Source organism: Psittacula echo (assembly GCF_963264785.1).
Source record: "Psittacula echo genome assembly, chromosome: 2".
In the NCBI taxonomy this organism is placed as follows: Eukaryota; Metazoa; Chordata; class Aves; order Psittaciformes; family Psittacidae; genus Psittacula; species Psittacula echo.
In genome coordinates this window covers 4,144,036-4,171,301 of record NC_137737.1, presented here as the reverse complement: position 1 = coordinate 4,171,301, position 27,266 = coordinate 4,144,036, and the positions used below count along the sequence as shown (strand labels likewise).

The 27,266-nt window shown below is 39.2% G+C and overlaps 1 protein-coding gene across 6 annotated transcripts in view; it reads right to left on the bottom strand.

Annotated features, from left to right (window-relative positions):
• Window positions 1-25,025, bottom strand: part of ATP2C1 (ATPase secretory pathway Ca2+ transporting 1) — a 48,209-nt gene extending 23,184 nt beyond the window's left edge. For 3 of the 6 annotated variants that reach the window (XR_013956327.1, XM_080611999.1, XM_080612003.1), the window contains exons 1-8: window positions 24,867-25,025; window positions 24,244-24,394; window positions 10,213-10,323; window positions 9,163-9,279; window positions 7,498-7,587; window positions 4,764-4,799; window positions 3,838-3,899; window positions 3,366-3,474 (exon numbers count right to left, since the gene is read on the bottom strand). Coding sequence is in view for 5 of the 6 variants with exons in the window: in XM_080611999.1 (XP_080468125.1) it covers window positions 3,366-3,474; window positions 3,838-3,899; window positions 4,764-4,799; window positions 7,498-7,587; window positions 9,163-9,279; window positions 10,213-10,323; window positions 24,244-24,249 (531 nt within the window). In the remaining variant the exon portion in view is untranslated. Of the gene's footprint in view, window positions 1-3,365; window positions 3,475-3,837; window positions 3,900-4,763; window positions 4,800-7,497; window positions 7,588-9,162; window positions 9,280-10,212; window positions 10,324-24,165; window positions 24,395-24,866 lie in introns of all 6 variants that reach the window. The other 3 variants (XM_080612001.1, XM_080612002.1, XM_080612000.1) reach the window with 3 other exon arrangements.
• Between the last annotated feature and the right edge of the window lie 2,241 nt (window positions 25,026-27,266).

Sequence of the window (27,266 nt, the reverse complement as noted above, 5' to 3'; positions counted from 1 at the left end):
GGAAGTGTTAACAAAAGTTTCCCATTTTTTAACATGAAATATATATCCAATTTATTCATATGGTAAGAAGCCATGTCAATGGCAACCATATTTTAAGGATCAACAAAAGCAACAAGCCAGCTCTCACTTTCATGAGTCGAAGTTTAGTCATAATTTTATGTTCACAATTGGTTTTGAACCCCATCCCTGGCAGTGTTCAAGGGCAGGTTGGATGCGGCAGCCACAGCTTCTCTGGGAAACCACCCTCACAGCAGAGGGTTTCTTCCCTGTATCTAACCCAAATTTACCCTCTGGCAGCTTAAAGCCATCAACCCATGTCCTGTTCCTACTTGGTCTTATAAAAACCCCCTCTCTAGGTTTCTTGTAGTCTTCAGATAGGCACTGGAAGCTGCTCTAAGGTCTCCTTGGAGCCTTCTCCAGGCTGAAGAAGCCCAACTCTTTCAGCTGGTCTTCATAGAAGAGCTGCTCCAGCCCTTGGAGCATCTCCATGGCCTCCTCTAGATTCACTCCAACAGGTCCACATCCCTCTTGTGTTGGGAGCCCCAGAGCTGAACAAAGTACTCCAGGTGGGGTCTCATGAGAGCAGAGGGGTAGGATCACCTCCTTTGACCTGCTGGTCGCACTCCTTTTGATTCAACCCAGCACACAGTTGGTTTTCTGGGCTGCAAGTGCACACTGCTGGCTCATGTTGAGCTTCTTATCAATTAATATCCCCAAGTCCTTCTTCTCAGGGCTGCTCTGAATGCACTCTTTGCCCATCCTGTAGTTGTGCTTGGGATTGCCCTGAGCCAGTTACAGGACCCTGGACTTGGCCTTGTGGGACTTCATGAACAGTGGTTTTTGGTCACAAATTCTCTAAAGGAAAAAATCCTATTCAGGCAACAGTTACACAGACTAGAGGAAAAGAAACTGCCTTTTTTTTGGTCTAGGTTTTATTTCTGTAGGCTTTTGGTAGCATGTGGGTGGTTACAAGAACAAAAAGCTAAAAATTAATTATTCTGTATTAATCAACTGACAGCTGAAGAAAATAAAATGCGTGTTCTATAAATACAATTCAAACCAAAAAATAACGCCTCCAAATATAAAATGAAATGTCTTTCTCCAGCTGACATCAATTCATACATTGTAATGTATTGACATTAATGGGTCTTGAAAAAAGCCAAAGCCTGAATCATAAAACTCTGCTCACAAGTAGTAAAATGATTTTGCATTACTAAAAATATAAAGCCGCAGGTGTTAACCATATCATTAACTTTTAAGAAAGCCTTCTCAAGAAAAACAGCGTTAAAGGATGCATAATAAAACTCAAATGCCAAAACTCTTTGAGAGGATCTCACAAGGAGTAAGCAAGAATCAGTTATGTCACGTTCTGTACCACCATACTACTGCAGATCACTCCTAGGTTTGAGCTGAGGGGTTTTTAGTGTTTTGTATTTTAAGCAGCATGACAACCCTGATGCACTCCAGTTCTACCTGGACATCAAAATGAACACAGGGTGCCATAGCAAAACCAATTTAGTCAATGTTAAAACAGGAGTACCATTACTAAATTGTTTTTGATCAGCCAAATCCCTCTAATTCGGGCTAGTCTCCCAAGTAGTTACCAGTGCAGTACCCCCTTTTAAAATATGGATGCTGTCTCAATAAAGGAAAAGGGACACTTGTCAAAAATTGCAATGAATCTTTCCAGCAAAGCCATAAAGAATTATTAACTCTATAAAGTTTAATAGCAATTTTTTATTCATGATGTATTGCTCAGACTCCAAGCTGAACCAGGCTGAAGATGCCACTTTGCAACTCCTGCACTTTAGCCACGAGCTCCAAAACATTTATCAACACTATCAAAAGGAACTGTGTTTAAAATCTACACTGTTATGGGTACGTTAGTTCTTGATGTAATATTTTGGCTTTAGAGAAGATTACTATAAAACCTCATGGACCACTTATTAACATACAGAAAACTTAGTCCAGAAAAGGTCATCGAACAGGTTTTTGGAACAAGATTGCCCCTTCAAGATTACACGAGTGAAGAATCTTCTTTTCACACATGAAAGACTTCAGAAACTAAATGGTACCCAACTAAGATTACTGAAGTTTCCTGGGATGGTATCAACCAGTCTATGTGGACGAGATCTAGTTCTTTCTTCAAAAAGATGATCTTCCTGTAATTTCTTTTTAAGTCCACCACCCCATAACAATGCCCAGTAGAGACAAGATGAAAATAAGATCACACACTTTTATTTTCAAATGATCTGCAAGAATAGTTGAGAATAAAATGGCAAAAATTTTCATCTTGTGTAGGGCTACAGACATCTGAGAAACCTAATGCTGTTTCTGCTTTCATTTGTAAGAGGCCCAAGCATGCTATCATGGCATGCAATAAGCTTATGAGCAAGAAAGTAGATGCTGCTGCAATAGCAGCTTTGTATCGGTGCAGAGACAATACAATTGCTGAGGGAACAAGAAAGTGTTTGCAGTCACAGAAAGCCAACTCTCTCAAGTAGTAGCTACACTACACTACAGGGGCTAATAACTGATGGTCCAGACAAATTTGAGGAGTGCCTCAAATTTGTCTCAGAAAGTAGCTCGTTCAGGCTTTACCTATAAAAATGAACACTGATTAATCCAGTATCAACTGTGGATATACGGCTCATCATATCCAAAAATTACTTTAACATGATAGCCCAGTTACTGGGTAACTTGAGAATGCCCAATCTAACATAAAAGTAACATGACATTATCCAACCAAAATAAGCAAGACGAATATATATATACACACTTCATTTTTAGAGAACCTGCAAGTACCACTACATTGCTATTGCTTCAACTCAAGCACTTTTACCAGTGCTAATGTTAGAAATCAAACAGTAAACTAGAAGTTGTAACAACACACACAAAATAGTATCAGAGGGAAAAGATTACGGTGGCAGTATTTCAATTCTCCTTTTTTTTCTTAATATTCCATTACCAGAGAACACCCAAACAATACCCTAAACATTAATACAAATAAAGACTCAAACACACCTGCAACCAGCTGCCAAAATATCTTGTCAATTAGACTGAAACCAGTCATTTTACATGCTTAGCATATTATAAAAAGGACTCAACCAACAGTTTTAAAACTCCATTACTACATCAAATTGGAAAATTCTTTCCCTCTCATACTCTACAACAAGAAACTATACATCTACTGTAAGGAATGCACAGTTACACTTGGGAAGTAATCCTTCCAAAATTTCTATCAAAACAGCTATGAATTCCAACCAATAACACTTATTGCACTTCAGTATTCAGGGGCTGTCTTCTCTTCCCCCTTGTCCCACAAAAAGAAGTTATTAAATATTAAAACAATATTAGATATATACCTCAAATAGTCGTAGATCAGCCGGGACTCTGTCTCCAACTGACAGGCAGACTGTATCACCTGGGACTAAATCTCTTGCGAGTGTGTGTTCTACCCTGCCTTCTCGTACACTGTAGGTAAAAACACGAAGAGCAATAATGTTTCCCCCCCATTTTGCCCGAGAAAAGCATTCACACTGTTGACTACACAGTGCAGTGTTATTAGTTTCAACAAAGTACTATTTCTAATTTGCTGCTTGTTTCTGAGAAGTTACACATTATTGACATCATTTGAAAGGTTCAGAGAAGCAGCAGTGTGAAGTAATTTTTTACACTCACAAAACAATCTTTAAAATAAGCAAAAACAAGCATGTCTTATGTCAGCATAAAAGCTTGATATAAAGGCAGTAAGTTCAGTAAAATCTTTTTCATGTACTCATTTCACATTAAACTTCACATGACTTAATTTAGGCCAAAGGATGTGCAATTACATACCAATGGCATTCTGGAGGCACAAGTTTACTAAGCTCTTCAAGAGATTTTTCTGATCTGTACTCCTGCAGAGGCATTAAAAAAATCAGATAGCATTTTTAAAACAGGCAAAAGTTAAGCCACAATAAAATACATCCATATCCACTGAAATTTACCTTACTAGTAGAGCTGTGTTAAAGTAATATTCCAACCTAAAGGATAAGAGATGCTCCTCAACAGTCCTGTATTAGATACTTTAAAAAGCAAGTATGGTCCAAACAGTGAAAAAATTACCAATTTATCTAGATGCATTTCTTCTGACAGAATAGCAGAGGTCCTTTGCATTCTCCTTCAACATATTCAGGTCTTTCTAAAACTTGTAGTAATGGTTCTGAACTCATGATTAAATTCTACAGTTTAACGAGTCAATGCCAAAAAGACTATGTTCATGCTGTCTTACAGGAGAAGTAAGGTAACACAACTCATCTCTAAATCAATAAACAGGTTACAAAAGGTAACAAAGATATAAAACACGGACCCAAAGCAATTCTGGTTTAGGCACACACTGAGTAAAACTATTTACAGAATTAAATCAACTTTTTATGACTCAGAAAATTAAAGACTGTTTTTTCCTTAAATTTCTATACAAAATTGACGCCAGAGTTACATTTTCAAAATCTATGTTACATGAAGTTAAATACTTAAGCACTTTTGCACTGTTTATTCTGAGTGCTTCTTTACAAGTACTCTCTTATGGCTGAATATCAATATAGATGCGTAAATATCAGGACAAATAAGGCACTTTAAAAAAAGGCAAAAGACCTGAATGAAAGCACAGAGCATTTCACTCAACCATGCATAGTACAATGCATCGAGGCAACTACTTCAGTCTGATAAATAGAAGAGTTTACATAAAAGCAATAATCTTATTTGGACAACAGATGTCTTACCTGAACAAAGGCAACTGTAACAACAATGAGTATTGCCTGCAAGAAAACAAAAGCAGGTGAGATAAAACAATCCCAAATGGCCATGAAAGTAAATGACTCCATTTGCTTTTGCTCAGCCATAGTTGTTACTACATATGTTAACAATACGTGTAACTACATAATAGTAATAATAATAACCATGTAATATAATAATAACTACATACTACATATGTTAACAATCTCATTTGGAAACAGACCTTCTAATTATGAGAATCACTCCATATCCCTTGAGTCTGTTATAAAAGCAAACCCACTACCTATTTACATCTGCTCTGGTGATGTTCAAGACTCAATAACCTGATTTTACTAGAAATAATAACTAGACAGCAATTTTGAGGAAAAACTTCCTCTGCTTCATGTTTCTGAACAGTGAGCAAGATCCAGCAGTGGAGAGAGAACCATGACACAAACAGAAAAACTGGTCTGAATGAAGTGTGACGGGTGTTTTCTGTGAACAAAACAAAGCTACGAATAACATGTTAAGCACTACAGAAAATCACAGATGTGGTTCCATTCAAATAAGCAGACAGAAAGACTAAGAATGAACTGAAGATGATGAGTCATAAAATATCCCAGCAAGGATACCCAGAGAAGAACAAGACTCAAACTCTGCCCAAGATTCCCAAGGGAGATAGGACACCAAGTACACTCCAAACAGCCAAGATACCAGAGATCTCAAACAAAACTTACAAAACCATAACACAACTTCCATTAATTAAGCCTTCAAAGTACACAAGGCAACTACTAAAACCATCAGATATTACCATTTTGCAAGAAAAAAAACTCTCTTGAAGAACGCTTCACTAAATCAAGGATAAATCCAGTAAATCTGTCTTGTGATGCTAATGTTAGCCTCACTAACTGTATAGCAAAAAATCAGTACATATATTCCACCTTTCCATGGAACATTTCCACCACAGCTACATATTTCTTTTGGAGGCAATATTATCTCCTACAACGCATGCTACCTGACACAGCTTTGCACTCCTAGCCTCACATCAGTCTATCAGCTTGCATCTACGCGCAACGGCTTGCCTCAAGAAGCCAGTATCCTCCAAATGGAGAAAGGTATGGTTTGGGGTTTTTTTCCCCTTAATCTTCATCAGTTCCCAGTCCAGATCAAAAAGTTTTACAATGCATTTTGTACCAGCAGAGCCAAAAGATGGCAAAAGCTGCTCAAACCAGCATTACCACCAAAAGAAATACATGCCATTGATCTTTAGCAGCAAATTAGGTTTTTTCCTATGACTCTGGGCACAAATATACAGACGTGGAAAAACTGCATTATCATCTGAAAATGAAGCAAAAATATGCACTAGGTGATATAGTGGCATTACTAAGAACAAGACTAAATGCAAGGTCAGTCAGAAGTTAAACAAAAAGCACAAATGACAAACTCAACTACACTTTTCCGTCATGTTTTAACACACCTCTACCAATGTTCACTGCTAAAAGATTCCTTCCCAGGTTGTAACATAGAATGAAGAAATTACTGTTCTCTTACTCTAACTGCCCTGTTCTTTTTTCATTGCCTTGCCCAAGAGGATTAGGAAAATAGACTTAAGGGCACTAACCCAAGGAAAAACCATGAAATAATTCAACTTTCAGTCACAACAATTACATACCTTCCATAATACAATACTTGACCTAAGTATAACTTAGGAACACAACAGACCATTCCAAGCTAACACTATAACACTACAGATTGGATCTAAGGAAGTTCTTCACTGTAAGGGTGGTGAGGCACTGGAATGGGTTGCCCAAGAAGCCTGTGAATGCTCCATCCCTGGCGGTGTTCAAGGCCAGGTTGGATGAGGCCTTGGGTGGCATGGTTTAGTGTGAGGTGTCCCTGCCCATGGCAGGGGGGTTGGAACTGGATGATCTTAAGGTCCTTTCCAAACCTAACTATTCTATGATTCTATAAGAGAACACATGCAATTCTGAATTTGAATAAAGAAGCCACATAGTTTATCTTCCAAAGAAAAATTATTCTTTCTAAAAGATGAGAGGGGTTAGGGGGCAACCTCCAGTTATCTATAGTTAGTTAGATAAGGAAAACTCAACATAGAGAGTATGGACGTCAGCCAAGACAAAAAATAGCTAGAACCGCCTCTGGTCACAGAGAAATCCCAGTTTTCAGTTATCACCTATCACCCCAATATGGTCAAAGGAATTGTAACTTTCCTCTCTGTGACATTTGCAATGACAAATGTTTGGCAGTACTATATTTGAGGTGCTGGTTTAGCACCCTGTTTAACTGCAAACTTCTACCAAAAAGTAAAAATTATTCCATCTTCTACCTTCAGGTTACTTTTTCAAGTTTTAAAAGATTCCATCTTTAAAGTAAGTTCACAGAAGGCTTATGTTGGTTTCCATTTGAAATTAAAGATACGCAGATGACAACAAAAAACCTGCTCCTCTGAACAAATGGCTAAAGATAGGCATTTCAACCAGTGAGAGATTAAATATGCAAAATGCAGCCAGACAATTACTGATGTATTTTAATACATACTACTGCTACCAGTCAAGAAAAGAAAAACCTAGTCACAAACAGATTTAATGACAGCATACAAATCAAATCCATTAATTATAATCAAGCGATCCCATCCCACATTGGCATTCATGGGATGTTGAAAGTGTATGTGGTCATGCATTCTGAAGTGCTCCCAGAGAAGATGAAATTTTAGTTCCTTACCACAGTGATACTGACAGCATCATCAAACTGATGCATTACAACACTGATGACTGCAGATGCCAGGAGAAGCATAATAAGGGGATTTTTAAACTGCAATGAAACAGAACAACGATTCAGCAAGACTACTGACAGAAATGCCATTTTATCTACTTCTCAAAGCAGATCTGATCGATTTCTAAAGCATCCTATTCTAGAATTATTTCTAACCTAACAGTGCAAAGAAAATCTGACTCTGTACAGTTCAGAAGTTTGAGAGTACTTTTTTAAATAAAGACTTTGAATAGTCTGTATGTGATATAACAGGAAAAAAAGTTTCTTACATTTCTTAATTCACATTTTTAAGACAAAGAAAATTGTCTCCCATATTTGTTTATATTGTATTTAAATATACAAAAAGCAGCCTGAAATATATTATAAATGTCTGAGGTAACAAGCTGATCCTGTTCCTAGCAACTGATCACTATCAAGGCAGCAATGTACTTCATAACTTTTAATACATGATTTCTTGTTTTAGAAGACACAAGTTTTCTTTTTAGATCATATGCCTTCTTCAGATTAATACTGAAGGCTCTTGCTTCTACATGGCAGCTGTTTGCTAACATGGTCTAAAAACAAAAAAAAAAGGTACAAAACATTCCTATAATTACAGAACACTCTAAAAGCACACATGATAAGCACATGCAAAGAATATGTATCTTAAATCCTACCTAAAATATACTTGGATATATGCTTTAGAAGTGTTCTGATGCATCTGACTAATTTGCGACTGCACATGGGAAAATACACCATTAATGCCAAAGGACAGCTAGTATGTGATGATGTTCCCACTGTTGTCATCAGCAGGGAGCTGAATATCCTTTTAGTCTCTGCCAAGTAAAACAGTTTCTCTAGAATTAACCATCTATTACTTCAGGGTTTACTCTAGAACTTAACTGCACTGCTGCTCAGACAAGATGCAGGAAACATTGACCGAAATGTCTGACATTAAAGATTCATTAGAAGAACTTCCTGTGTGGAAATTTGCTGTAAATACCTTGTGTAGTATTGTAAGTACCTTGTGTAGGCTGGGAGGAAGGAGTGACACTTCCACACAATTCTGAAAAGCTGCATGTGCCCACAGGAGAGTGTGTGTGTGTGTGTATATACATGTGAATGATAAATCACACTGATAAGAAGACAATTCACACTTGACTTTTGCCAGTTCTGCTTAACACAAGAATCAAGTCTGGCCCCACCTCAGTTCAAAGGCAGCAGTTTTGGGTTTTAAGATTTCCTTTGTCTAGCAAGTTATTCATACTTCATATTCCTTTTAAGTATTTACCAACAGTAATAGGTATTTGCGTCTGACCTTAGTGTCATTCATGCTCAAGTCTTTGCTTACAGCGAACTTTATTCTGCTAATACAAGCCTCAGGCTAGTTCTGAATGTTACCCTTTGGCTAGTTATGAACATATGTTATAGAACAAATCATATGATTAAAGCACTGGCATACACCTAAATAAAAGCTTTTTAAATTGGTGAATTATTCTACAAGCTCCTATTATGCTAGCTTCCCTACTAATATCAGAATATGCTCATGCACATGAAATCTAAGTAAATCAAAATGAAAAGCAAAACTACTGACACATATTAAAGCCAAAAAGCAGAAAGGACAAAAATCTTAACCTGGGAAATATATTTTTTCCACAGTGGTTCATCTTCACTAATATCGAATTCATTCCACCCATGGAAGGCCCGTCTATGACAAACTTCACAGTTTTTTAAGCCATTCTGAAGGTTAGCCTATTAAAGTATGCAAAGAATAACAGTCAGAAATTACATTTATAAACAGTTATAAACTACACTTCAAAATAAATTCCAACCCCAAAATACATAGCTTTAGACTATACAAATTTAGCGATATTAGAAATACAAGCTTGGTACTAATGTTTGTATGACAATAAAGCTAACTAGCTACTATTCTAAAACTCAATTTGGCAGTACTGAAGCAATTCAACCAGATATTCAAAGAAGAACTACAGAAGCAGATGCTGTTTCCCATTTCTAAATGATGACTGGTCTTACTTGCAGAACACTCTACAACTAGCCAAGCTGCGGCCATAATTTAGAGTCTTGAGGATTATGGCAGGAGTTAAGTTACTCAGCCAAATGACAGAAACAGTTCCAAAGTCTTGAGCTGTCAGTGACCAACGTTTATCATGGTGCACTCCTCAAGCAGTCAAGCACACAGAAAATGAAAAAAGACCATTTATCATGAAAATTAACCCAGACTCAATGGTTCATAAATCTATCAATGGGTAACTTTCTTAATCCTGTTCCTCCACTTAAAATGGAGGCTACCAAAATAAATTAAGGACATTAAGGATTCCCTAGAGAAATGGAAGCAATAGCAATGAAAAATAGGCCAGAATTCTACAGGAAGATTGACTCTAGGTTTTTTATTACCAAAAAGCAATCTTCAAAGCACACAGAAACCCAAACACTTTCAAGTTGAATCTCATCCCCCTCCAAACACCTGATTTTTTTGAAAATATCAGAGACTAGAGCATTTTGAGTAACAATTTAAAACCCAACGTTCTTCCAGAAGTAGACAACAGCTTGCATCAAACTGCATGACAATGCCTACACTTTCAATTGCAAGATCTGTCCTTAAGAAATACCAAATATATCGTTTGGTAACATCAGCACATTCTGAAGAGATATAAAACCACTTACTTGCAGAATGCTCGCTACTTCATCAACTGGCAATTCACTTGCTTTTTTTGAAGACAGTACAGGAATCATTGTCTCATTGTCACCATCAGGGATTTTTTGAAGATGTGCAACCTAAGAAACAAAACCAAAGTCTGAAGGGAAGGAGAGCACTAGCATTTCCTTTCAAAATACATATCAGTAATGCAGTATTAAGGTCATTAAAATGTTTGGGGTTTTTTTGTAAGCACTGCACTTTAAAAAGTATCTACAATTCAGCTAATTTTCACAGAGTACCACCTGGAATAATAAAAGAAAACACTGAATGTGCAATTGAGAAGACTAATTTCTGCAATGACGTGTTCCGTGATCACAAAAGTCCTAACAGTTACATATATTCATAATCCTTTAGCTCATTATCGTCAATACCTGGTCAGAAAGTAATCACTCCAGGTAAATTCCATTCCCTGCCTCTACTTTTCTACCCATTAATGAGGGCAGACTCAATAGGCCTATTTACATTTTCTAGTACACAAAGAAAGTAGAAACAACATTAAGAAAACCGCAAACAAGAGCATAGATGCAAGTGAAGTCATAAAACTTGACTACAGTACAAAAGCTTCAATTCAATGCTATGAAAAGTAATGTTTTCCTATAAATTTAGGAAGCTAGAGTTTCGTGAACTGCAGAACAGCACAAGAGCGACACTGACCACACAGCTCAGCACTGCTCTGATACTTAATGCAGTGTCAGAGTTTCCAAATTCCTGCTTATTTAATAAGCTGAACTGATACTTTCTTCCCCCATCACGCCATGCACACATCCACCTTCTCCATTAACTGGAAGACACCTGACATGCAAACACACGCTCCACAGAAATGGGTTTCCCATTATACTTGCACACAATTTGAATAAGTAGTTTTATGCTTTAAAAAATAATTATTGCCCTGTATAAAACTTCTCTGTGGATGTTGAGACTTAAAATATAAAGTACTTCAAGATGACAATATATTAAAAAATTCCAGCATTATTATGCCCTAAAAAGGGTAGGACAACCTTCATTTTCTATACCACATGCTGCTTGCCATGTACTCAAATAGAACAGCTTGTATTAATTCAACTCAGTATTTGTTTTTCTATCTGCTTACCTAAATAGACTCCACAAAGGCTTCATCCAGGGGCCCAAGGAAATGATGAACGAAGGTGAATGTGGAACTCCCATGCTTTCACTTTCAAGAGAAAGCCCTGGGAACTCTACACTTGCCATGTAGCTCCTAGTGAAACACTACGCCAACAAGACTTGCTCCTTCACTGCAGCTCTAATAAGGCACGTCTAGAGACCAAGATGAGAGGCAGGGCAATATGAGGTGTGTTTGACTCTTGAACCGGGGTATTATGGCAGACAAAAGAACTGCACCTTAGCTGCCCCACTCAGCTTTCTGTGGCCTGAAGCCAGTGGGACTGAGCAGCTGGGCTGCTGCTGCGCAGCGCATCACAGGCCAAGCATGGGAGCTCAGATACGCTCTGCCACACTTCCACTCCAGTTTCTGTATTTTATTACACTGAAAGAGCTTTGTTTTGTTCTTTGCCATCCTTTCAATGATGCATTTATGCAATGACCAGAATTGGAAAGTCTGTGGTCACATTTTTAAAGTACTACAAAATATGTGACTTATATACACTCCAGTACTGGTTAGGTATTTATTGAAATCATAAGTATATACACTGACATAAGTCTTCTTTAAAAAGGATGGTGAATACACATTATTATACAATATATACATTTATAAAGCAAGTTATTTCCAAATGCTTTCCCATGTTTCAAATTATACAAGAAATTGAGTCAAAAAATATTTCAGACATGGCTCTACAAATAACAGATTCTTTCTCAACATTTTATGTGTATTGAAATTTTTCCATATGTATTTATGTATATATATTTATGTATATTTAAAAGAACTATTAGTTTCAACATCAGAAGAAAAACCAAATCACGTCATGCAAACAGCTAGCCTTTGGTTAAGTGTACCACTACTTTTACCAGCATCCATGAAGCAGGTGATGCTCACAAGATTCAATCCCTAGGAAGAAACAGTTTCATTCAAATTCACCTACTCTGCCATTAAGAACACATCTAGTGACAGCTGCTGTTAAGCCTACGCATACAAATCTGTATTAAATCAAATCAATTCTCAGGAAATTGCCATTAGAAATTATGACTTTTCACACTTTAAATGGTTATACTTTATATAAAAGTATAAATATATATATAAACATATTTATATAAATATATATATTAACCTTCTGTTTCAGCTTTCTCGGACCTCACTTTTCTAAGCCAAACATTCACCCACAATTTTGCCATGATCTCCCCACTTTGCTGAAATGCCCTACAGAATTACTAGCTTCTATTCTTTTCTTTAATGTTTCCCATTCTAAGTACTAGCTTTTGATTTTTATTGCAAATAGATCATAGATACCACATTCTTGCTATTAGCCACCAAACACCAGTTTAGGGCTGAAAACCATTAAGCCTAAGTGCTATTTCAAAACAAACCCAGAAACATATGACTTTGACCAAGATGACTCCACATTCTCAACAAGCATGCTGAGCAACCAAGTCATCCCAGTAAGAGCATGCAGAGCTGAACTGACAGCCATTAAATTTTACTGCTGAGAAAAACCTTTTTCCCTATACCAACTGACATGGCTGCTAAACACAAATAACAACTCAAAAAAGGTATCTAACTGATCATTTCTCTAATACTATCAATTGGGACTTCAGAAAGTCTAATAAGCTTTTTAAGGACATTTTAATAAGTTAAATATCCTTAACCAGAAGTGTTAGAAGTACTCTCAGAGGTCAGGCTTTTCCAAATAAATCTTCATTAGCACAGAAGAATTGTGCTACAAAGCTGATTTTTGACACTCTTTTTTGTGACAGGACTCAAAAATCCATTGATTTTTATCATGTTTCATTCATGTTACCTCCCACTTTTACAAAGAACACTGTGTACTGTATGCAAGGAAAAGAAAAATAATCTGCAGAGAAAATCTGGCACAGGATTAGAGAAGGTAAAGGCCCAAAGACCTTTTCATAGGCAGCTCCTTTCTCTAGAGTGAAATAATATACTGTGAGACAACTCTGGATGGATCTTAATCTAACTTCTCAAAAACCTCTATAGTCTATGTAGCATACACTACGCTTGTAGTTAGCAAATAACAGTTTCAAATAACTAATATCTTTGCTATCCATTACATTTAATTGCTTAGCCAATGAGATCCTGATCACTTTTCTCTTCATCACTACCTTCCAAAATATTAAGTGGGTTATGCCAGGCAATTTAGGAGGGGAAAAAAAAAGTGCTTGCTACATGCTGGAACACAGTAACTCAAGCAGATAATTCTGCCTTTACTATGCATTACTTCCACAAATCAAGAGAAAGATTACTTCTCCAATACTGTCAGCAAATGCTCTACAGTCCTTTAGACTGCTACACAGATCTGCATGCTGGAGATGTGGGCTTCTGCAACATCTTTTAGTGTATCCAAAAAAGCTATCCCCAAAACCACAGTGTTCTATATTAAATGAGTCAACCCACATATATAGTAAGCTGTCTTAGATGTCTTCCCCCCTATAGTGCAATTAATTTTCAAGCATCTACTAGTTGATACCTTAAAACACTTCAGTACTTGTTGCAGGCCAAGTTTTTATATGGATAATTGGGCTAAGAAATGATACTGGCCTATGGAGCTGTATCGGATGGGCAGACAAGCAACACCACAGAAGCTTCTGAAGCTGTGACTACAGCTTCCCATTCCTCACTTGGAGCTAATCCTACCAAGGCACAAAGAAGCAGGATGTTAAGCAACAACAATAAATAGCTGCATTAGGAAGGCCTTTTCTCGGTCCACTTCCAATGCACACACCACCATTTCTAGGCCAAGAAAAATGCATCAATCACACGACTATGGAACTGTGACCAAGGTGTGTTTATCAAGGTTAATACAGATTTGTCTGGAAGGCTTACACTACCAGAAATTCAGAGTTCCCTTCTGTTCTCTCTAAAGAAGAATCCAGTTAACTACTTCCCAGTAATGTGTACTGCTTCTACTTCCTCCTACACTACAAGACTTTGCTTATCCTCTTTCTATCATTATCAATACCAAGTGTCAGCAACTTACTTCTACCATCTGGTTTCTCAGCTTACTAGTAGTGATCAGCAGGGCTCATGAACATTGTAGTACTTTCACAATTATTCTTAAGGGGAAATTTTAGCTTTGCTTGCTCAGAGAATGCAAATGGCAGGACTACCTTCACTAAGAGCAGTCTAAAAATTTTTATGACCCTCGTAGTAAAACCTATTTTCAGACAAAGCTTGTGACCAAAACCACTTTGGCTGATTAGCTACTATTAAGTCCTGTAGACATCACATGCAGTTTACTCAACTGACCTACAAGTGCAAAATACAAAGATGATGTAGAAGCAAAGCTACAATGAACATTAAAAAAAACCCAATGAAATTAAAGTTGAGGAGCTAAGAAATGCTGATTCTTTCTTTGAGAAGTTCCTTCAGAAACCTGAGACAGGAACATATCTGATTTAAGCACTCTGCTCTCAGAAAGAATTGGAAGTCTCCCTGGCTAACTGCAGGTTAGTACAGCTAGTTCTCAGGAAACACTGCGGCACAACTGATACGTAAATAGACGACTGGAAGCACTGACTCAGCGTGCTTTCCAATATTTGCCTTTTAGCCATACCTATCACTGTCTTCTGAATCTTCCCATCCATCTGAACAACTGATCAAGTTGGCCTGAACCTACCCCATTACTCCCCTTATACTGAACCACTTTCCAGCCAACTCTAATACTACCAAATACCTTTCAACTTGTTTGTAGTGATCTACCTGTAGGAATACTACTGGACAAGCAATTAATGACCCGTATCCAGGTCTATGCCTCTATATCATGGATACCACGTGATCACTACTGAATCATGCTGTGTCTAATCAATACTAAAATTAATGAAGGTACACATAATTAATGCATAAGCAATTAATGTGCATTTTTAATCTTAAGTGTATGTATAGTACGTTGTCTTTTCCACTTGGAAGTATTACATGCACCTGCTCAGGAACTGCAGCTTTATTAATGAGATAGGATATTAGAACTTGTTGTCCCTCGGACAACATTCCAGACCCGGCTGCTATCAGTGACTGATGAAAATGTACCGTGAGCAAACCCCGTAAGAGTACTAGTGAACTCAGAGCAGACAAGATCTACAGTAAGCCATGCCCTGACCAGAGATCCATCTAAAGCTGTATCATCTATGGGTTTCCAGCATCAGAAAGTACATATGATTTTACACCTTGCCATCACCTCTTCCGAGTTATTAATAGCTATCAGCCTTGCAAGTGTTTGTGTCTTTCTTATTGGGATCCCAAAAGAATCAGCACTTCCTCACCCACCATAAGAATTACATTTTTTGTCTACCATCCCCACACTTTAAAAAAACAAATCCTGTTCAACAACAGAATAAAAAGGTGTTTCACTGAATACAAAACAGATTGAAACTTACACGCTTCCCATTTCCCGAGATATTCTGCATAATCAAATCGTATGTAATGCATACAGAAAGGTTTAGAAAGCTCTGATTCTACTAAGCATGTTCTGCTCTAGTTCTGTACAATTCAGAGCCGGGATGGCAGGTGTGCAGGGGTAGCAGCAGACAGATCAACTACTGTAGACACTAGTGCGCACAGCACTATAAAATACCAAGTGTTTACCCTTTCCGCACTGTCTGGCATCCTGAAAACACACAAGGCTAGAGATCAACTAAGATGTCAGTGGACAGAGGTCTGAGTCTTTGTGTGTATGCACATGGACTTTGGAAACAGCTCCTGACAGCCGAAGACTCTTGGCTGTGAAAGGTATCTTTAAGAAGACGACTCTACCCAGAATTAAAGTAACCCTCTTTTTCAATATGAAGCATCAATGCAAAGCCTTCCCTTACTCATTAGGACATTGGGGCTAGAGGTTTTGGAGATCCGGATCTTCAATCATCCTACTGCCTACCTTCAAACTCTCCATTTAAACAGGTCATTGCTCAGCATCATGCCTGTGATTCCAGAGTCACTTTCTAACAATGTCCTTTAACACATCTATTTCACTAGCTGTTTCTGCCATCTTTGCCTCCTCTATTTGTCTAGAAGTCAAGGTGTTCCCAGACCCATAAATCACAAAGACCAATTATTTCCTGTATTCTCAACTAGAAAATTCTCTAATGAGCCTCAAACCCCTATAAATTTAGACATGGAAAATACTCATACTGTGACTGACCAATAAACCCCTATACCAGAAGGCCCAGAAGAGATGGGCAAGGGTGATGCGCCCATGAAGATCATAACTTAATGTAGGGTGTGACTAACCACAGCTATTGCAAAGAGGTTGATATGTATTACACCCTCCATATGTGGACTATCTAAAAGAAACTGGTCAGAGAGCATTGTACTCTGAAAAATAACCTTATGGAAAATAATGCTGCTTTCTTAGAGCAACAAGTGCCAAACACTCACTCAACACACCCATGACCAACCTGCAATAAGAATTTTTTACTTGCAGCTGCACAAAGCTGCCCCTTTCCACCCCAGAAGGTTGAAGCCTGCAGACTAATGAGGCACTTGTTTTCTACCAGGCGCTATATGCTTAGGATAAGAAATACTTTCTGAAGGCTTTGAAGTTACTGTCTACTACCTTCATTTGAATGGACTTCTTTGGAAAAGCGCAATGATTTTTCATGTCTGGGGGAACGGCTGCAGCAGCCCCTGTATTCTACCATTCAAAGAAATTTGTTCCTATTCACCAGTATTTTTCAGATTTTACCAGAAGTCCCCACATCAAAGGAAGTACACACAGAAAAGTTCTGTCTCTAAAAAAAGCCAGAAGGAAATAGAAATACCAATTTGCATTAATGAGTTCTACTTGCAGAGTAATTTCTATCCTGGAAGGTCACATAATTTCAGACCCTTGCTATTGTGTGTTATTTTGTCAGACTTTACAAAAAAAGGGTGATATTCAATCTGGCACACACACAACCCATTAACCAAAGAAACAGAAATACCCAAATTATGACAACAACCTGGTAAGCTGCCCCAAAAGCCTGAAAAAAACCTGCTGCTTTGTATGCCAGTACAATTTCAGCAGTGCTTAGGACTTTCATTACGACCAATGACCAGCCATTAGGTAGAGGTGTACTCTCTGGTATACAACACCTCTGCGTCTCTGACCAACTAAGAAACTGAAATCTGAACACTGGAAACAACCACCTTAAATTTCAAGGTTTACCCAAACTTAAAAGTTGTAAAATATTCAAGAAAGAGACCTATCCCCAACCCTACCTAGTTCAGGCGGTGCAATAAAGGCTAAGATGCTCCATTTAACATCCAGCTTATTAACTCCACAGTAGTCTATAAAGCTCGAGAACTACTATAAATACTTCTAAGAAAACATTTCTCTGAGAAACACATTCCACAACCTCAAATATGTCTACCTTTCAGGATGTTTCACCTTGCTGTCTTTAAAAAGAACTAGAAAGGAAAATAGAACATACACAGTTCAACTGAGGCTACCAGCACAACAGTAAAGCTGGGCAATTTTCTGCAATCACTGCATATACCATATGGTTATCTTCCAAGCCATGTGAATGACAACTGCCTGCTCTCTAGCTAGAAAAAATATCACATAAACAATGATACTTTAACCTGACTGCAGTACTGTAGATCATAAGAACCACCCAATACCACTGTATCTTCCTTTAGCTCATTTATGTAGTATACAGTTGAAACAAGAATGCCAAACATTCAGACTTCATATTCAATCACTACAAAAGATTTACCATTTAGAGCATTTCTGTATACTTTGGAGGATGTACTATATCAGTCTAAAGCCTGGCTGCCAAAAGCCTTGAGGTGGCATCAGAGTTACCAAGAATGCACTGCAAACACATCAAACCAATCCGTATTTGGTGGGCCAAAACATTCAGCTTTGATTCTTCCTGTTCAAAAAATCTCCCAGAACAGTGGAAAAGTCCGCTTAAACATTTCCCACATTTGTCATTACCTATTCATCAGGAAAACAGAATGAGCAGAATCCTAAGCACAGACTAAAATGATCAAATCAATGCTACTGCCCTGATGTAAGCAAAGTTTATGTATAATAGCACTGGGTCAGCAGAGAAACTCGCCATCTATGGAAGAGAGCACTGACAGCCATATCTCACTTGACTCCAAATAGCACACAGCTCTGCTTAAATCCCGACTCACATGAAGCCTTTAAGAAGTTGAAGGCCAAAAGAACTTTGCTTCTACGTATCAGTCATTTATCTTGCTGGAGTGTTGCTAGAAGAGAACATTTAAGCTTTTGGCTCCTCTCCAATAGTCTGCTTCTCTCCCATAAGATTTTGAAGTGCTGAGCTTCTCAAAATTAAGGATGGCACTTGAACAGCAATCACTAATAAAGAATTTTAGCACCCTCTGCTATACTACTAATGTAGAAGTAACACGCGCAGACTTAGTTGACATGTAATTGTATTAAGAAAGCATATCAATATGTATTTGTTTAAAATAACAAATGAAACTCCAAGACCCAATAATTGATGATATCCTTGACAGCAAAGCAGTTATTTCATAATGTGACAAAATAAGCTTCAATTAAAATAAAAATATATCAAACTTACAGTTTACAACAGTTCTCGGGACCAAGCTAGTGTCAGTGCCAATTTAAATGCAAACATAACTCACTGCATAATTACTCTACTTATGATAGTAAGCTTTCTTATCATTAGCACCAAGAAAGCAGCAAGACTGTATTCACCAAGGGTTTTCTTGGTGAATTATGTATGCAGAAAGAAGCACTGCAAAAATTCTGCACTTAAAGCATTTGTAAGCGATTCTCTAGACTGCATCTGCTAACCCACCTCCCATTTTATCCCTTCGAATTGTTGAGAGTAAAATGTTTACAAACCAAATAGCTAGAAACAGATGCCTGTCCCAAATTTATACCTTATTGTATTTCATTTTCCTTCTCCGCTCTGCACTGTATCTTTATATTACTTCTAGCTTCTATAAACCACACTGCAATTGCCAATTTTATCACCTATTGTCAATTAAGCATCACCTGATCTCCTTCACCAACTCAAAAGCAGGTCTCAACCAAAATCTACTTATTAATTTTACTTTTGCAAAATTCCATTGTGGTAGTATATGGGTGAATTTACATTGAACTGAAGCTATGATTACATAAAGAACTGAGTCAAGTTAATTGTCTGCTTATGCTAAAAGGAGATCTCACTCCTTTGTCCTTCATTGTTTTCAACATCAACTGGATGCTTCACGAGCCCATCCAACTTCCTAATTCAACAGAAAGCTGTCCAGCAAGGGGCAAGGGGAAAGAAGGGCTGGGCTAACTTCCCTGACAGCCAAGATAACACCTACAGCAGGAACACAGCTAAGAGGAGGATCTTCTTTCAGCAGTAATGAGACCATTTCATTCAGTCCCATAGAAGAGCATCCCAAGATCACCACATACTTGTCACTGTCCATCAAAAAAGCAAGCAAAAATATTTCTCTTCCATTAAATTAGCTACCACCCTGAGAGCTATCTGCATTTTCCTAACACCACCTTTTTCCTGTGTCATTAAGACAGCATCATGCCCTAGACTCTTCACATAAACAAAGGTAGCAAAATAACTAAATGTACATTCTGCAATGCCTTACCTCAAGCAGACTCCATGTTAAAATCACTTGTAGATTATTACAGATTAACATTTCTGATTTATCTGCATGGAGAAGAAAAGGGGAAAGCGAAGACTTGAACCATCTAATGGTCCATCAACCAGGCAAACAGATTAAAAGATGACACTGGCCAATTAAAAAAGAAATCTATGGTTCTAATGCAAGGCAAGTGCTATGTTAACTTAGTGGTTATTTAAGTTATCGAAGCACTGCTAAAAGACAGGAAGGTATCTACTAGAGCTGGTCTTTACTGAAGACCCTGCACTTAAAAAAAGTTTCTCACCTTATTCTCCAAGTTAAACAGAAGAGATGCAGATGGGACTTTTTTGCCAATGTAAGTGAAAGGTATTGGGTTCTAATTAATTTTCTGCAAGCTGCAGATAGGTAAGGAACAGTACTCAAGGAATATCAAAATTCTTGTTTCACCTATTAGTTTATTAAGAAATTGTCTACACGCAAAACGAACATAAACTGCTGTGATAACACCAAGTCCATTTCGGATTTTCTAACTTTTTTCCATCACACATTTCATTCTGATTACTTTGGATGTTACGTTCATGAACAATTGATGATGCCATTCTGGAACACTTTAAATTGCTTTCAAGTCACTGCTGCCGCAGGCATCCCTTCCCCCTCTGTTGTCTCCTGCATGTACCCACACTCACCCCTTTGTCAGTATTTACAGCTGCCTAATCCGTGATGAGCCAGTCCAGGGTGCTAACTCACTGTCCCCAGACAAGAAAACCTATTCACTGATCTTCAATCTGCTAAATTCAGGAACCAAGCACATTTTCACCATTTAAGAAAAATACCCATGAAATTCATTAGGAAAACTCAATTGCTCTTCAAGCACATGACAAACAAAAACTACTCATTTGTCACTTCAGGATTATGTGAAGTAAAGTTTAAAACCTCTTTTTCATAGAAAAAAAAAATCTTGACTTACAAATCACTATTCACCCAGCTATCAAAATCATCTTGAAATTACTACTGACAGACATTGTCTTTGAAGATTAGCTGAAATGAACTAGGACTCAAAACAATGAAGGTTAAGGAGGGTTTCAGAATCATCACGTCATGTGTTTATTACTTAAAAGTAAGTCTGGTTCGAGTTTCTGTAACAACCTGCTACATATATTTGGAAGATCTTTTTTGGTTTATGGGTGGGAAAATGTTACTCTGACCTCTTCTATTAAACACTTAATGATCTGCAAACAAATGCTACAGAAGGCCTTGGTAACAAAACAGTACTCCTATTTAACAAGTTGTATTTGTAACCATAGTCTGACCTCAGAGCAGAGAAGCTCAAAGTTGATGTAACCTAGACTGTATTCTTTATTTTTTCTACTAAAAGGCAGTCTTCTACAAGACAATCCTTGCTAGAACAAAGAGCCTGTCATGATCTAAAAGATCACCTGAAAAAAGAAAGAAAACCACCTCAGACTACAATTACAGAAGATTTGTTAAAATGGCCCAAAGGCATTAGTGGAGAGATCCAAAAATTACAAAGCCTAGTTTGCACTCAGAGTTATGTTTTGTCTATACAAGTCCTCTTAACTTCCCGCAGATCAAGAGAAAGCTCCACTTGTGGAAAGAAGTCACAAAACTCTACCTTTCCAAACAGAAACGCAAACATCGTTCCTCTAAGTCATAGTTTTACTCAGGTCAGCAGAAGTCTTCCTATCATGGGAAATTCTCTCTTCCCCATTACCATAAGACATGATTTTTTTGCGGAAGTTTAATCATCTCAACACAAGAGACAGGAACCACAAAGTCTTGGGACAAACGATTCATTAGCTTAGAGTAAACATACAATATTCCTTAGGAATACTGACTCAACACAGGGAAACATCAGTTTTCCAAACCATCATCACTTCCCAATCTTGAATATTCATCTAAATAAGGGGTTGGAGAGGAGAAAACAACTGCCATCTCTTGCTCAATATCCAAACCAAAGAGATTTTTCAAACACCAACTTGCAAAACAAAGCAAAAAAGCTGACAGATATTCTAACTGCAATTTGTATTCTACAAGATTACAAAGATTCTTCACCCGTCTCTTGGAGAAGATACATTCATCTTCTCAAGAGTGATGAAAAGTTCTAATATGAAAGCTGCTAGTGTCTGCCTGTCTCCAAATGTCAAAAGGCTAAAAAAAAAAAAACCCCAAAGAGCTCAGAAATACCAAGAACACCAAACCAGACAGACAGCTGTAAATATATGTGCCTGTCTGGAGACTGAATTATGAGATAGGGGGGTGGGGGAGTGGAAATAGTGGAGAAGTAATACAAATGGTAAGAGAACTAACTCAAATCTTTTTAATGATACTGAAGTTCAACTTTTGTCCTACCCCCAGGGGCCTACCTTATTTTGAAAGCCTCAGTAAACCATAGCATTTAATTCTACCTTGGAAATATGTGTCTGACCATCTTTTAAGAAGTATTGTTTGTTACTTTCATCATACAAATTATTACTGATTTTTAAACATAATTTATTTATCCTGTAAGGAACTGAAGAAATGTCATCCTTGTGCTGCCAGCATTCAGAAAACTTGGAAGGGGCCATACTATCATCCATGTAGTTAATTATAAACTACATCTATGATATACTATTTATTTGGTAATAGAACTAAAGGGCATTAAAGGCCTTCCTGCCATTTTGGTTTTAGCACACAAGTGTCAGACAGCTACTTCATCCCCATTGTGTTCCTACTCAGTGTTCAAGGCCAGGTTAGACAGAGCCTTGGGAGACATGGTCTAGTGTGAGGTGTCCCTGACCATGGCAGGGGGTTGGAATTGGATGAGCTTGAGGTCCTTTTCAACCCAAACCATTCTATGATTCTATGCAATGGTGTTATATCCACTTTCCTTCCCTCACCCCCAGTGCTGCCCATTCAAAAGCCTTTTACTTGCAATACAGTGACTGAAATGCAAAGGCACTACAACTACTTCTATCAGCTATCTAACCTCTCAAAAACAAAGATCAGTCTTCTAGAGAGGCTCCCCCACACTCCAAACCTCCTTCTACCTAAGAAGTTTCATATTCTTGATCATAAATATTCAGTTGAAAGACATAATCAGTAGAATTAAGAAAGTTCTAACATTATTTTAACATTAAGAAAAACAGTTCTGATATCCCAGATTATGATAACCCACACAGTTTTCAACATAGGCCGGACTTCACCATTACTTCAGTCATAGAAGACAACCATATTTCAGAATGGAACAATATCCAACCATAGAAAATATGTTAGCCTACCAGGCACACTCAATCCAATTCTTTATTCAAGTTATTAAAAAAGCAACTCTCTCCAGAATGGGGTAGGAGGAAAAGGAGCTTTTAGGTTTCACATAACAACCTACAGAAAAGGAAATCCAGCTGCCACCTAGAAAAATCCATCCAATATCTTCAAAGAATACCGATGACACAAAGGGAGTGGGGAGAATCAACAGGTTCCCTTCTCATATGTATTATCTGTATTAACAAATAATACATTTCAGAGATTTTTGACATCAAGAGTCAAATAAAAAGGGGGGGTGTGGGGGAAGGAATTAAGCTCAGAGTCACTATCACCAGTGCAAAGGGGCTTTCAAGGTTTCCAGAGTATAAACTGAAGACCAACATGGAAAAAGTGAAATAACTCCCAGGATTAAATAATTTCCAAGCTAGACAGGAAGGAGAAAGCATAGGACAGCAATCTCTTTCTGCACATAGAGCTTACAACTTCACACCAGATCTTACAAGCAGCAGAACTCAAAACTTCAGTGCCACTTGTTAATTAAACAGTGCTCAAGAGAGCGAAGTAAAGTAATTTTTAAGAACACAAAATAAGCACAAAAATATTTCAATACAAAACACAACACTTCCCAATTTCACCCTGACAGATAAAATTCAATAAACCCATACAATCTAAGCAAATACCAAGCAACTAACGCTCAGAAGCCCCTGTCTAAATAGAATATGTCTATTCCAAACACACAGAGCACTAGAATACACAATAGAGATTTCCAATATCTGCCAGGACAGAATAAAACTGATTATTATCTGAACAAGCAGCAGCACAAATGAAGAAAAGCAATGGTCCTACAACTCTTACAGCACAAAATGCAGAGCAAAACTCCTACCACGAGATTAACACACGAGAGCAACCCTGCAACCCCCTGGAACAGTAAAACATACACACGCACCAGTAGGAGTTGTCACCAAATTGCATGCACAAATCCTCTTAGCTCCAATGAAGTCAGTGACTCTGATGAGACCTTTACCTTCATTTTCCATCGAAAGCGTACTTGAGTCGATAGTTACAAAAGTCTTTAGCAACAGCAGCACTGGAGCGGGAGCTGAAAGGTGAAGACAGAGATACCCCAAGATCGCAGGCAATCACACTGCTCCCTTTGCCCCCACCTGCAGCAACATCTGCAAGAGAAACACCTGCGCTAAAAGAGGAAAAAAAGAATAGAAACCAAAAATAAACCCTCCACAACAGCCGAACCCTGTGAATCTCCACCGCTTTTCCACTCACGCCAGCGCGGAGCAGCCGCACGCATCCATGGAGCCCGCAGAGCTGTCAGCTGCCGCCGAGGATTAGGATTAGTTGCCCAGCATCTACAGCAACACAGAGCAGGGCCGCCGCCGCCTCCCCCCTCGCCTCCAGCAGCCTCGTCCCGCCCGGGGAGGGGCTCCGCATGGAATGAACGCCCCGCACCTAAAAATAAACGCTCACCCCAAGTAACACCGCTACCCCCGCGCCCTGCCCGCACCGCGTCTCCTCAGCGCCCGGCGGAAGAGAAGCAGCGAGGAAAGCGGCGGCTCCCTGGAGCTCGGCGACCCCCGCCCCGCAGCACCCCCCTCGGCTCCCTCAGCAGCCGCCCCGGCCCCGCCCGCTCACCCTATGGCGCAGGCCGCCGCGGGAAGCAGGGCGCTGGTGGAGGTGTGAAAGGGGGACAGGCTCAAGCAGCAGCTCTGTAGCCGCTGCCTCGTCCCTGCCGCCTCGCCGTTCACCTCCGTGGCTCGGGACGACGACGGCGGCGGCAGCAGAGCCGGTGGCACGGGCGCATCCCGCTCCGCTCACTTCCGCGGGCGGCGGGAGAGGCAGCGGACGGGGCGGGGCACGGCAGCGGAAGGAAGGGCGGGCGGGCGGGCGAATGGCACCGCCACCATCACCCCTCCAACGCGTGGGCGCCTGCGCTCCCTTGCTCCCTTCTCCCTACAGCGAAGGGTGGGGGGCTGCGCCCTGCGCCCTGTCCTTCATCCCTAGCCCGGGGCCCCCGGCATGGAACGCGTTTAAACCCCCAAGCCACCGCGGGGGGTGCCTCCGACGCGGAGGTCTCCTCACCAGGAGGGCGTTACTGTGGCGAAGGTGGAGCCGTTAAGCGGTGTGAGGAGTTACCGGCGCGGGCTCTACGTGAGGGCTCACACCGAGCAGCCGCGCCCGGCCCGTGCCCGCCGGCCTCTGCGCCACGATTGGAGCCAGAGTGGGCCCACGGCGCCGGCCGTGGAGGAGCAGCTCCCCTAACACCTGCTGGGTGCAGAGCCCCCTGCGGCCTCCGTGCTGCGTGTCTGCGGAGCGGTGCATGTATGAAACGAGGTCGTGCGTACGGAGTAGCTGCTGGTTTTAAAGTACACCCAGCAGGGGTTTGTAGTCCCACTTATTTCACCGTCAGGTTATATTCTTTCAAATGTCGGCCAAAAAAACCCCGACTCAATGCAAAATCTTAAAACACTGAAGGTGGCTACTTTTGAAACCCCTTTTTAGCTACCAATCCAACCGCTCATATCACTAGTTAAGTATTGGGGTGAAAAAAATGCTTTAGCAATTGAATTATGTTTACCTAGCCACCAAAGGAATATTATTTGAAACTACAGGTCCAGCGCTGAGCTCTGATGCTGGGGAAGTCTTTAAATAAGAGTGATTTCCACTGAGATAATAAGTGTTATATTTAAGGTATGATACAGGAGTAAGGATAAAATGCCTTTTGATTTGCAAGGTCAAAATCTAATGGTGACATGCTAATTGTAGGCTTTACACCCTGTCTTTACAGAAGCATGACAACATGGTCCGAGAAGTACAATTACACTGACATCACCTTGGCTTTGCTTTCCTTAAGCAGCAGCAGAAACCAAAATCAGTGTCAGTTCATAAGAGGCATTTAACGGAACTAAATTTTAAGCATTTTAATTAAATCTCCCCACCCCTAATAGCATGTCTCTTGAATCCCTCTGCTAAACAAGGTGAAGTTAAAGCGCATACTTGCTTCTTTTGAAGCTCTTGAAGACAAATCTGCTTGAGTGCTAAAATAATGCAGATTTGTCAGTATGTTTTGAGACATAAAGCAGAGTTACAAGTGCTGCTTTAGAGTAGATATGTGCATTCAGGAAAATAAGATGACAACAAGCAGGTCAATTGTTTGAGAATACCTTATGCACAGTTTCTGACCTGTCCTATATAGTTGCCTTGTTACTTGAATATCTTCATGGTTACTCTGAAGTATCCCACTACAAGTAGGTAGCACCGTCATTGGAGCAATGACTTTTCTTCAGGATACTGCTTACGTGAACTTGTTTGTAAGGGAAGCAAAGAACCATACTGAGCTATTGTGATGCCAGTTATGATGCCTCAACTTCAACACAAAACTGATGCACAAACCAGTTGTTTTGTTAAAAGCAGGTAGCTCTTGCTTTCAATATCAGATGTTACTATTACAGATAAAAAAGTTACGTAAATACTTTTATGAAGAAAAAACCACAAAGCCTGTAGGCCCTAATACTGTTTACATCCACAGAATACTTGAACTACTTTACTGGTGAAGAGTTTTGGGGAGAAAATTGGGTGTTCTTGAACACTATTGAACTTGTTCGCAACTAGACCTATTAAGGTCTCAATATCTGTGATGAAGTCTGCCTACTAAGAGACATCCTGTGTTCATGTGTCTTAGGAGAAAAAAGTCAAAAGCAAGCTCTACTGTATAGTGACAGCTGAAAAATCTTCATCTCTGGAGCTTAATCTCTTTACACCAATCATACACAGCTGTAATGCTGCCAGGCAGCTGGGAAGTGCCTCTTCTGCATTATACCAGGACTGTATCCATCCTTGAAGATTATATTGCTGCTTCTGCCATACTCTACACCTACAAACAGTAGCTGTTTAATAAACAATGCTCAAAGTATTTTATCTCCATCTGCTGCTAGATATTGCTGTTTAAAAAATCCTGACCTTAATGTGAGCTTGATACACAAGAGTGTATCGGGACAGCATTAGTATCTTCAGGAAGCCTCATTAAAGAGTGTG